General features: G+C 49.5%; 1 protein-coding gene across 12 annotated transcripts in view; it reads left to right on the forward strand.

The window, feature by feature from the left end:
• The window catches only part of ADGRB2 (adhesion G protein-coupled receptor B2), a 1,170,899-nt gene that overhangs the window by 791,635 nt on the left and 366,912 nt on the right, over positions 1-12,352 (forward strand). For all 12 annotated transcript variants that reach the window (XM_069622503.1, XM_069622504.1, XM_069622505.1 and 9 more), the window contains one exon: positions 8,482-8,584. In XM_069622503.1, coding sequence (XP_069478604.1) covers positions 8,482-8,584 — 103 coding nt within the window. The remainder of the gene's footprint in view (positions 1-8,481; positions 8,585-12,352) is intronic.

Raw genomic sequence — 12,352 nt, forward strand, 5'->3', positions numbered from 1 at the left:
ACAGCTCTTCTTACGAGAGTGGCAATTGCTGCTTTCTTCACTCATTAGAGTGTGCCTGTGGTGCACCACACAGCCACTCCTGCCACTGAGGGTAGTGCTTCTGTACCACACAAGCAGCGGCTGCTGCCTTCTCTTGATGGCTTGTGCATATTGCCAGAAATAGAGGTGTTGCTTTCACTACCTAAGACTTAGGCTGCCCTTTAACTGCCAGCTATACACCATTTCCTATTTATATCAATACCTAATTAAAGTGAAATGTATTCTTTACGTATACATTAAGAAACAAACCACTGTTTTATATGTTTTCCGCAGCAAGAGTTTCACAGTTATGTAATTGTGAATGAGTTTTATATTTTAACTAATTTTATTGAATCAAATACGACTCATTGAAACACGATTTCTTATGTAAACAATTGATTCAGAGTATTTATTTTCAAATTCTAAATTATTGACACCAAGTCAGTCACTGCCACATAAGGTCGAAAACAACCTGGATCCCGCCAGAATAATGGCATAGCCCTTTGTCTTGCGCCCCTGTGGGGTTAATGCTCTACTCTAATCTTGTCCACAAAGGATAATTAAAATTGTAATGCTAGATATAATTTCTCAACAAGTCTACAGTTGTTTCGGCAGTAGATTGATTTTAATCAGCCTTCTTCAGGACAAATGTCTTATTCACAAGTAGCATAGATTTTTCTGATCTTCTTTTCATTTTTGTAGTAGAGTGACCACGTCTCCTCTGCCTCAAGATCGATGTGTGAATTCAAGTATAATTTATCAGAATTACTCTATAAAATATCATAGCTAGAAAGGAAGCACAAGAATATTGATTGCCTTATTAGCATGACTGCATTCATTAAAAAAAAGACTTACTTGGAAAAAGTACAAGTAAAAATAAATGATGATAATTATGCTTCTTAAAAATGAGGAATCTTTGAGAGGAGGAGGAGGCGGACTTGTCAAACACTAACGGAATAAACACATAAATCAGTGGTTTGATTATTCTGGTGCAAGAGGAATCTATAGTAAGACAGACCTGTATGAGAAGGAAAGAGGCAGGCCACTTAAAATGATAGATTTCTTGGAATTGAACAGAAATGCCATGGAATCAGCAATTGTCTTAAATTCACTGAGGGAGAGCGGCATCAATGCGGAGCGTGTTTGATTGCAACGGAGATGTGCTTCATCCCTGCACAGGCATTCAGATCATGACATGGGATGAGGGATTTGTGTGCCAGCTAATTATCTGAGCTTCAGCGCTCTAATTGATCATGTACTTTATTCATAAAGAAGTCTGCATCTCACCGCCGAAATGGAGCTAATGGTGGAGGGGATGGGGGGCGGTGCGGATCGGGCTCGCGGACGGCGGGGGCAGAGAGACAGAAGAAGAAGAAGATGAAGAAGAGCACTCTGCAGAATTAGGGAGCGGCAAAAAAGGTCATGCCAGTCTACACTGAGATGGTCCCCGGGAGTGAGCTCCTGTCTAGGAATTCTGTGCATACCTGTACGCCACATGTCCATGGTCTGCATAGTGATTCGGAACATATCCCTGACTCCGGGCTGTGCATATAACTGTGAGTTAAGTCAAGCCTAACACAGCTTCTTATGATGCCATTTTGTTGACTGGGTATATATCCATGGAATTCATCCCATAACTGTGGGTTGAATCTGTTGTTCCTCTCCATGATGGTGGGATTCTTCTCTTACTGGCAACTGGGTGCATAATTGAGGCAAGTCTGCCTGACCTCTGCAGGCAGACGTGGAGCATGCCCCTTACTGTCACTTGTTATTGCGGATATGTTGACCACTCTATCTTCTCTTGGCGCCGAGGTAAAGCCCTGAGTGTCAAGCCGCTACCATCGGAAACAATCCTGCTCAGAATGTAAACAAAGAGATTTTTAAGAGTTTCCTGAATGTAAGATGACTTGGGGTACACACAAATAGAGCGGCAGGATATTCCAGAGTTTTGTCACTGCATATATAAATGCAGGTCCCCCCTTTACGGAAATGCCTCACCAACAGCTTGTAGTTCACCAAGTGAACATTTCCTGTGGGGTGGTATTTTTTTAGATTTTTACTCTATAAATCTCTGACTGGTTTTATAAAAAGGCTTTGTGGGTGATAAACAGAGCCTTACATTCTACTACTTGAGGAACCACCAGAGAAGCCAGTGTGGAGATGCAAGGTCTGGGATGACATGATGCAAATACTGTAATCCAACCGTGCAGCCATGTTTGCAGATCCCTGCAATCTTTTCTATGTTGCTTGAAACCTCTCTATATTTGCTACTTGCAAAAGCCAAATGTGATGGCACACGGTTTGTTTTAGCTTGTACCAAGCAGGGAAAGGAAGGTTACTTTCTGAACTATGTCCATTTATTGTCATAAGGAACATTTGTTTGCCACTGTGTAGTCCTTAGACAAGGCAGTCTTTGAACATGACCCCTGTGTTCTTCATCTGCCCAGAGGGTGTTGGACATGTGCCCAGTGCTGGTGGCCATATGTGTTTAGGCCAGGATGGGATTTGTGCCTCAAATTTATAACACCAATGAGCCTATCCTCGGACCCCAAAACATCACATCCCCCGCTTAAATCAAACCCTTTGAATTCACTCCCATCGCCACACTAGAGGTTGAGTCCATTATTAGAAGCCTTAAGCCTTCCAGCTGCCAAGGTGACATTTGCCCAGCACCCATCATAAAAGAAGGAGCAAATGAATTTGCCCCTTTTATCACTTCCTTTATGAATGTGTCCTTTGCCTCTTGCACCGTGCCCAAAAATCTCAAAGACGCCTGGGTCATGCCCCTCATCAAGAAACCTAACCTAGACCCCAGCATCACAACTAACTTCAGGCCCATCACCACTGTGCCGTTTCTCCTAGAAATCTTCGATTAGGCCGCATATATCCAAATCCAAAAGTACCTTGAGACCAATAACTTCCTAGGCCTCAGACAATCTCGGTTCAGACCAAGACATGGGTCTGAATCACCCCTCTTGGATCTGAAAATCCAAATGGATGAGGCCTGGGACAACGGAAAGCCAGCTCTACTCCTACTATTGGACCTGTCAGCAGCGTTCGACTTGGTCGACCATACTATCCTACCCTACTACCTCACCACAGCAGCTTCCTTTTCCGATAAAGCTGCAGCATAGGTCAATTCCTTCCTGGCAGACAGATCTATGAGGGTCTTTTCCTCCATTGCGTCAGCCACCCCTTCCCCTATCACATGTGGAGTCCCTCAGGGCCCCTGTTTGACCACCTAGACGAATTAGGCTTATCATACATAAATTACGCGGATGATACGCAAATACTAATCACTCTGTCAGGCAACTACCGATCAGATGCCACCCTCCTAAAGAAAACCTACAGCAGAATACAAGCCTGGATGGCCCAACACTGCCTTTGTCTCAATAACAACAAAACCGAGCTTATTCTCATCGGATCCAAGCTAAGACTTAACAAGCCAGGCCCTAAATACGCCTCCGTCAATATTGACGGTAACCTCATCAAGGTTGCCAAGGAAGCAAAAACCTTAGGGTTCTTTCTTGACTCTGCATTAACACTCCAAAGACAAATTAATGCTACCACCTCCTCAACAGCCTACACCTCAAAACGTATAAACGCCTGCAGGCCATTCCTGACCTCTGACGGCTGCATCACCCTCACAAGAGCTCTTATATTGTCTAAACTGGATTATTATAACACTCTGTACCTGGAAAAATGGAACTCTAAAAATAAACAGTTAATGCATCACACTATCATTCATCTAAGTGAACCAAAACATCAGACAAAAAATGACATAATCAAAGCATCCGTGAAGTATTGTCCCCCCACATAAGACTAGACCAGAATCGTTCCTTAGAGACAGTGCCATCCGTAGACGCCCGATGTTAGTGCCTGGCAACCAAGGACCCAATGTTTAATGGTTTCAATGGAGTCGGTCCCTAGGCGCAATCGACATTCTGCCGTTTTAACACACCGCACAACACCGATTGTCCTTGCCAATAGATGCTCCGTTTCCTTAGTGGGAAGTTGATTTAGCTTAAAGCCGGGTATACATAGAGCGCATTTTCGGGCGGGGGAAACAAGACAGGTACATTGAAAAATACTCCCTTTTCCTCAAGAATTTGGAGTATTCCTTAGAAGTACGATAGGATGGAACAGAATCGAGAGAGTACATAGCCAATCATACTTAAAAAGTTTTGTTTTAGTTCCCCCGTCCCTCCCCCAATAGTATCAAGCAAATCCGCCATCTTGACCACAGACTGATTAATAGGCAGAATCGGTTGCTCCTTCCTAAGTGTATTTAATTCCACATCTGGAGAGTCTTGCACTGGTTTGAGGAATTTGGGGTAACTGCGGAGTTGTCTCCATTGACATCTGGCTTAAAGTGAGATAAGAGCCAGCCCAGGGCATATTACGCAATTCGGGATTGACATTGCAAGAGACAGCGCCTCTTTCCAAAGTTAGGCCCATAGCTTATTCAAAAAGTCCCCAAGACCCAAAAGGGAGAGGTCCAGGCAATACAGAAGCGCAGCTTCTATTTTCATTAAGTAACAGTGCATTGCTGGTAGGATAGAGAATCTGCAAAAAAGTCATTTTATATGAGGAACAAAAGGAAGAAGCTTGCCACATAGGTCAAACCTGGCTCAGTCCTGCATTCGTGCTGGAGTGCTGTATCTTGCAAGGGCTCAGGCCTGCATTCGTGCTGGAGTGCTGTATCTTGCAGGGGCTCAGGCCTGCATTAGTGCTGGAGTGCTGTGTCTTGCAGTGGCTCAGTCCTGCATTAGTGTTGGAGTGCTGTGTTTTGCAGTGGCTCAGTCCTATATTAGTGTTGGAGTGATGTGTCTTGCAGTGGCTCAGTCCTGCATTAGTGTTGGAGTGCTGTGTTTTGCAGTGGCTCAGTCCTATATTAGTGTTGGAGTGATGTGTCTTGCAGTGGCTCAGTCCTGCATTGGTGTTGGAGTGCTGTGTTTTGCAGGGGCTCAGTCCTGCACTAGTGTTGGAGTGCTGTGTCTTGGAGGGACTCAGGCCTGCATTAGTGTTAGAGTGCTGTGTCTTGCAGGGGCTCAGTCCTGCATTAGTTTGGAGTGCTGTGTCGTGCAGTGGCTCAGTCCTATATTAGTGTTGGAGTGATGTGTCTTGCAGTGGCTCAGTCCTGCACTAGTGTTGGAGTGCTGTGTTTTGCAGTGGCTCAGTCCTATATTAGTGTTGCAGTGCTGTGTCTTGCAAGGGCTCAGTCCTGAATTAGTGTCTGAATGTTGTGTCTTGCAGGGGCTCAGTCCTGCATTAGTGTTGGAGTGCTGTGTCTTGCAGGGGCTCAGTCCTGCATTAGTGTCTGAATGTTGTGTCTTGCAGGGGCTCAGTCCTGCATTAGTGTTGGAGTGTTGTCTCTTGTTGGGGCACAGGCCTGCATTAGTGTTGGAGTGCTGTGTCTTGCAGGGGCTCAGGCATGCATTAGTGTTGGAGTGCTGTATCTTGCAAGGGGTCAGGCCTGCATTAGTGTTGGAGTGCCTTGTCTTGCAGAGGCTGAGGCCTGCATTAGTGTTGGGGTGCTGTGTCTTGCAGGGTCTCAGTCCTGCATTAGTATTGGAGTGCTGTGTCGTGCAGGGGCTCAGGCCTGTATCTTGTAGTGGCTCAGTCCTCCATTAGTGTTGGAGTGCTGTGTCTTGCAGTGGCTCAGTACTGAATTAGTGTTGGAGTGCTGTGTCTTGCGGGGGCTCAGTCCTGCATTAGTGTTGTAGTACTGTGGCTTGCAGGGGCTCTGGCCTGCATTAGTGTTGGAGTGCTGTGTTTTGCATGGGCTCCGGCCTACATTAGTGTTGAAGTGCTGTGTTTTGCAGGGGCTCCGGCCTGTATCAGTGTTGGAGTGTTGTGTCTTGCAGGGGCTCAGGCCTGCATTAGTGTTGGAGTGCTGTCTCTTGTTGGGGCACAGGCCTGCATTAGTGTTGGAGTGCTGTGTCTTGCAGGGGCTCAGGCATGCATTAGTGTTGGAGTGCTGTATCTTGCAAGGGGTCAGGCCTGCATTAGTGTTGGAGTGCCTTGTCTTGCAGAGGCTGAGGCCTGCATTAGTGTTGGGGTGCTGTGTCTTGCAGGGTCTCAGTCCTGCATTAGTATTGGAGTGCTGTGTCGTGCAGGGGCTCAGGCCTGTATCTTGTAGTGGCTCAGTCCTCCATTAGTGTTGGAGTGCTGTGTCTTGCAGTGGCTCAGTACTGAATTAGTGTTGGAGTGCTGTGTCTTGCGGGGGCTCAGTCCTGCATTAGTGTTGTAGTACTGTGGCTTGCAGGGGCTCTGGCCTGCATTAGTGTTGGAGTGCTGTGTCTTGCGGGGGCTCAGTCCTGCATTAGTGTCTGAATGTTGTGTCTTGCAGGGGCTCAGGCCTGCATTAGTGTTGGAGTGCTGTCTCTTGTTGGGGCACAGGCCTGCATTAGTGTTGGAGTGCTGTGTCTTGCAGGGGCTCAGGCATGCATTAGTGTTGGAGTGCTGTATCTTTCAAGGGGTCAGGCCTGCATTAGTGTTGGAGTGCCTTGTCTTGCAGAGGCTGAGGCCTGCATTAGTGTTGGGGTGCTGTGTCTTGCAGGGTCTCAGTCCTGCATTAGTATTGGAGTGCTGTGTCGTGCAGGGGCTCAGGCCTGTATCTTGTAGTGGCTCAGTCCTCCATTAGTGTTGGAGTGTTGTGTCTTGCAGGGGCTCAGGCCTGCATTAGTGTTGGCATGCTGTGTCTTGCAGGGGCTCAGTCCTACATTAGTGTTGGAGTGCTGTGTCTTGTATTAGGGTTAGAGTGCTGTGTCTTGCAGGGACTCAGGCCTGTATCTTGCAGTGGCTCAGTCCTCCATTAGTGTTGGCGTGTTGTGTCTTGCAGGGGCTCTGGCCTGCATTATTGTTGGAGTGCTGTGTCTTGCAGGGGGTCAGGCCTGCGTTAGTGTTGGAGTGCTGTGTCTTGCAGGGGGTCAGGCCTGCGTTAGTGTTGGAGTGCTGTGTCTTGCAGGGGCTCAGTCCTACATTAGTGTTGGAGTGCTGTGTCTTGTATTAGGGTTGGAGTGCTGTGTCTTTCAGGGGCTCAATCCTGCATTAATATTGGAGTGCTGTGTTGTGCAGGGGCTCAGGCCCGTTTCTTGCAGTGGCTCAGTCCTCCATTAGTGTTGGCGTGCTGTGTTTTGCAGGGGCTCAGGCCTGCATGAGTGTTGGTGTGCTGTGTTTTGCATGGGCTCAGGCCTGCATTATTGTTGGAGTGTTGTATCTTGCAGGGGCTCAGGCCTGCGTTAGTGTTGGGGTGCTGTGTCTTGGAGTGGCTCAGGCATGCATTCGTGCTGGAGTGCTGTGTCTTGGAAGGACTCAGTCCTGCATTAGTGTTGGTGTGCTGTGTCTTGCAGGGGTTCAGTCCTGCATTAGTGTTGGTGCGCTGTGTTTTGCATGGGCTCAGGCCTGCATTATTGTTGGAGTGTTGTATCTTGCAGGGGCTCAGGCCTACATTAGTGTTGGAATGATGTGTCTTGCAGGGGTTCAGTCCTGCATTAGTGTTGGAGTGCTGTGTCGTGCAGGGGCTCAGGCCTGCATTAGTGTTGGAATGATGTGTCTTGCAGACGCTCAGACCCGCATTAGTGTTGGCGATCTGTGTCTTGCAGGGGCTCTGGACTGCATTAGTGTTGGTGTGCTGTGTTTTGCAGGGGCTCAGGCCTGTTTCTTGCAGTGGCTCAGTCCTCCATTAGTGTTGGAGTGCTGTGTCTTGCAGGGGCTCCGGCCTGCATAAGTGTTGGCGTGCTGTGTTTTGCAGGGGCTCAGGCCTGCATGAGTGTTGGTGTGCTGTGTTTTGCATGGGCTCAGGCCTGCATTATTGTTGGAGTGTTGTATCTTGCAGGGGCTCAGGCCTGCGTTAGTGTTGGGGTGCTGTGTCTTGGAGTGGCTCAGGCATGCATTCGTGCTGGAGTGCTGTGTCTTGGAAGGACTCAGTCCTGCATTAGTGCTGGAGTGCTGTGTCTTGCAGGGGTTCAGTCCTGCATTAGTGTTGGAGTGCTGTGTCGTGCAGGGGCTCAGGCCTGCATTAGTGTTGGAGTGCTGTATCTTTCAAGGGGTCAGGCCTGCATTAGTGTTGGAGTGCTGTGTCTTGCAGGGGCTCCGGACTGCATTAGTGTTGGAGTGCTGTGTTTTGCAGGGGCTTGGCATACGTGGAGCAGTGGGGAGGAGCTGGGCGGGGCTTAGTCAGTATGGCCATTCCTGCTTGCATTGATTGGTCCGCTTATTCTGAAACTGGTGTCCCTTATTTCTTTCATTGTTGTCTTTTTGCTGACTATGCATCTTTTTCACATGCTGGAAAGCGGACAGTGGATTTGTCTCTTGCCCTTCAATTTAGGCACCCACCACTTCCCTTGTCCCCCCACCTCCCACACAGGCATCTGTTAGGGTTACCACGTGCCTGACCTCGCACACACACAAACCTGATGACTCTGATGGGTGACGTGCATGTGTTTCTCCTCTCTCTAGACACTCCTTGGCGGTGAGTTCCAAAGTACTGACGGTGACAGTCAGACCCCCAACCAAGCCTGCTGAGCCTGTGATCGTGGTGGAGCTGTCGCTTATCTACAATGTGAGTACCCCTGCTCTCCTTACTACTCCTGCTCCTGTGTTGCAGCGCCCACTGCAGGGAACCCTCCTATTTTACTAAGGCTCCTCCCATTAGAATAAAATAAGAACTCCTGTTACAATGCTGGGGCACGAGTGCCAGGAGAGCATCCAATGTCGTTGGCATACTATTTGAATACAGATTAAAGATGGCATCCAAAATGAGTCTGCCAGCTCCTTGCCTGGTACCCGAGACTCTCTCCTTGACTGCTAGATCCGCCATTTCCCTGAGATCTCTCTCTTTGGCTGCTAGATCTGCCCTTTCCCTGAGCTCTATCTCCTGGCTGCTAGATCCGCCATTTCCCTGAGCTCTCTCTCTTTGGCTGCTAGATCCGCCATTTCCCTGAGCTCTCTCTCCTTGGCTGCTGGATCCTCCATTTCCCTGAGCTCTATCTCCTGGCTGCTAGATCTGCCATTTCCCTGAGCTCTCACTCCTTGGCTGCTAGATCCAACATTTCCCTGAGCTCTCACTCCTTGGCTGCTAGATCCGATATTTCCCTGAGCTCTCTCTCCTTGGCTGCTAGATCCTCCATTTCCCTGAGCTCTCTCTCCTTGGCTGCTAGATCCGGTATTTCCCTGAGCGCTCTCTCCTTGGCTGCTGGATCCACCATTTCCCTGAGCTCTATCTCCTGGCTGCTAGATCTGCCATTTCCCTGAGCTCTCTCTCCTTGGCTGCTAGATCCGACATTTCCCTGAGCTCTCACTCTTGGCTGCTAGATCCGCCATTTCCCTGAGCTCTCTCTCCTTGGCTGCTGGATCCGCCATTTCCCTGAGCTCTCTCTCCTTGGCTGCTGGATCCACCATTTCCCTGAGCTCTATCTCCTGGCTGCTAGATCTGCCATTTCCCTGAGCTCTCACTCCTTGACTGCTAGATCCGATATTTCCCTGAGCTCTCTCTCCTTGGCTGCTATATCCGATATTTCCCTGAGCTCTCTCTCCTTGGCTGCTGGATCCACCATTTCCCTGAGCTCTATCTCCTGGCTGCTAGATCCGACATTTCCCTGAGCTCTCACTCCTTGGATGCTAGATCCGCCATTTCCCTGAGCTCTCTCTCCTTGGCTGCTGGATCCGCCATTTCCCTGAGCTCTCTCTCCTTGGCTGCTGGATCCACCATTTCCCTGAGCTCTATCTCCTGGCTGCTAGATCCGACATTTCCCTGAGCTCTCTCTCCTTGGCTGCTAGATCTGCCATTTCCCTGAGCTCTCTCTCCTTGGCTGCTAGATCCGACATTTCCCTGAGCTCTCACTCTTGGCTGCTAGATCCGCCATTTCCCTGAGCTCTCTCTCCTTGGCTGCTGGATCCGCCATTTCCCTGAGCTCTCTCTCCTTGGCTGCTGGATCCACCATTTCCCTGAGCTCTATCTCCTGGCTGCTAGATCTGCCATTTCCCTGAGCTCTCACTCCTTGACTGCTAGATCCGATATTTCCCTGAGCTCTCTCTCCTTGGCTGCTATATCCGATATTTCCCTGAGCTCTCTCTCCTTGGCTGCTGGATCCACCATTTCCCTGAGCTCTATCTCCTGGCTGCTAGATCCGACATTTCCCTGAGCTCTCACTCCTTGGATGCTAGATCCGCCATTTCCCTGAGCTCTCTCTCCTTGGCTGCTGGATCCGCCATTTCCCTGAGCTCTCTCTCCTTGGCTGCTGGATCCACCATTTCCCTGAGCTCTATCTCCTGGCTGCTAGATCCGACATTTCCCTGAGCTCTCTCTCCTTGGCTGCTAGATCTGCCATTTCCCTGAGCTCTCTCTCCTTGGCTGCTAGATCCGCCATTTCCCTGAGCTCTCTCTCTTTGGCTGCTGGATCCACCATGTAATTAGCTCTCAGGCGTAGATATCCGCTTTCGGATCTTTCCACTCGAGCATATGTGCTCACAAATGGCTGTTCTGCATTGCTTATCAAGCCAGCCTTTCCGAACCCTTTTATTGTCTGCAGATTTCCTGGTGAGAGTGTTTTAATATGATTGGGTATCTGGATGAAGGCTCCTGCAAAAGAACTTGGAAAGATATCTTCGAAAAAACATGATTACATTTGCTGTGTCTGTTAGTTAATAACTTATCTGCAAATTGCTTCTGGGCGGCCACACCCTGCCAAAGTAAGCACTACAAGCTGCGAGTAGTGTACAGGCGCAACTAGGGACAGAGGGTAAGGGGTCGTTGCCTCATTACCCGGTAGGGTGAGAGGCTAGGGGAGGATGGCAGGGATCCCCGGGGTGCTGGCAGTACACAGGGATCCCTCTGGCCCCCATTCCATTTCTAGCCTCCTAGGTCACGTATTCAATCGTGTCCCTTGACCCCCGCCCCAAGTGCGGCACAAAGTCCCACGTAGATGTGGAAAGTAGGTAACTGAGGATTCCAGTGCACGACACTCGCGATGACGTGGCTCTGCAAGACACATTTTGCGATTAACCAATGTCACTTAGCTGGGAGCAGAGGTGTTGCTAGGGGGGGCTGAGGGGGCTATAGCCCCGGGTCTTTTGGTTGTAGCCCTGGATAGAATCTCAGGGTCTACAAGCAAAAGGCTAGCTAGCCCCGAGGCCAGACAATCCCGACATTAGTGTAGCCTCGGATCTTTTCCAGACTGAGCAACACCCCTTGCTGGGAACAGGTTTGAGAGTGCAGCTCACTGGGGTTACCATGGCGCGGATCGCTCTGTGGCAACGCGCGGGTCTTGGAAGCAGGACCACGCTGAGCAAACACAGGTTCGAAAACCGGACCTGCGCTTGGAAAAAAAAAAGAGAGAGAAAACGAGCGCGTTATAAATAACCTTCCCTTCCACACTGAAACTACCACCTAGATACCTAATTATGTGCGCCGCAAATAAATGCAAAAATACGAATCCAACATCATACACGCTGAAGCGGGTGTTAGACCATGCAAGACGAGGACGAGGAATAGGGGAGATAGCTTTGGAAAGGGGAAAGGGAGTCCTTTTAAAACCAAACCAGGAGATTGCTCCAAAACTGGTGGAGAGGGCTTGCATTGAGGGTGCATGGTCAGCGAGGGGGTTGACCTGCAGTGTAGGGTGCGCAGGAGAACACACCAGGTGGGTAAAGATTGGAAGTACCGTGTGGAATTATGTGTAACACCTGGCCCTAGTCGGGTGGCCCCAGTGCTGGGGACTACTGCCTGGTGCGGAGTCCAGAAAGACAAGCGCCAGAACCTGGCGGACCCTGCAGCAGACAAGAAAGCCACATGGATAAGATGGACGTGTTCAGGTCACTATAAAATCCTCCAGAATGCGAGTGACTGTTTGAACCTCCTGGGAAGTGGCCTTGAACTCGGTGAGAGGGAGAAGGGCCAAGGACCGTGGAGGTCAACAAGAAGGTTACACACTTGGTGGGGTGCTAGACTGCTTCCGACCCCACTGCTACTGGTGCAGCCAACTATCCTCCTTGTTGTGCAAATAATGAAGCAAATGGAGAACTTGAAAGCTGGTTTTCAGTCACCTGTCGACACCTCGGCCATTACACCTCCCTTGGCTCACTCTTTGACGGATCTCTGCCAGTCACCGGTTTTGCATGTCACCCCTCCTCGGGAACATGGTAGCTCCCAAGGATATGTGTATGGTCACATGGTGGCAACGATGTGACCAAGTTAATAAAAAGGACGAGTCGCTTCCGGCTCGTCAGTCGATTCCAAGCTGACTGCAGTCTCGTTATTGCAAGCACCATGCTGGTGCCACACCGCATGCAGGAGGCCCAATGGCGGGGCTCTGCACGAGGATGGTACCCC

The sequence above is a fragment of the Ambystoma mexicanum genome, chromosome 11, assembly GCF_040938575.1.
Source record: "Ambystoma mexicanum isolate Mex_15411 chromosome 11, UKY_AmexF1_1, whole genome shotgun sequence".
Classification (NCBI taxonomy): domain Eukaryota; kingdom Metazoa; phylum Chordata; class Amphibia; order Caudata; family Ambystomatidae; genus Ambystoma; species Ambystoma mexicanum.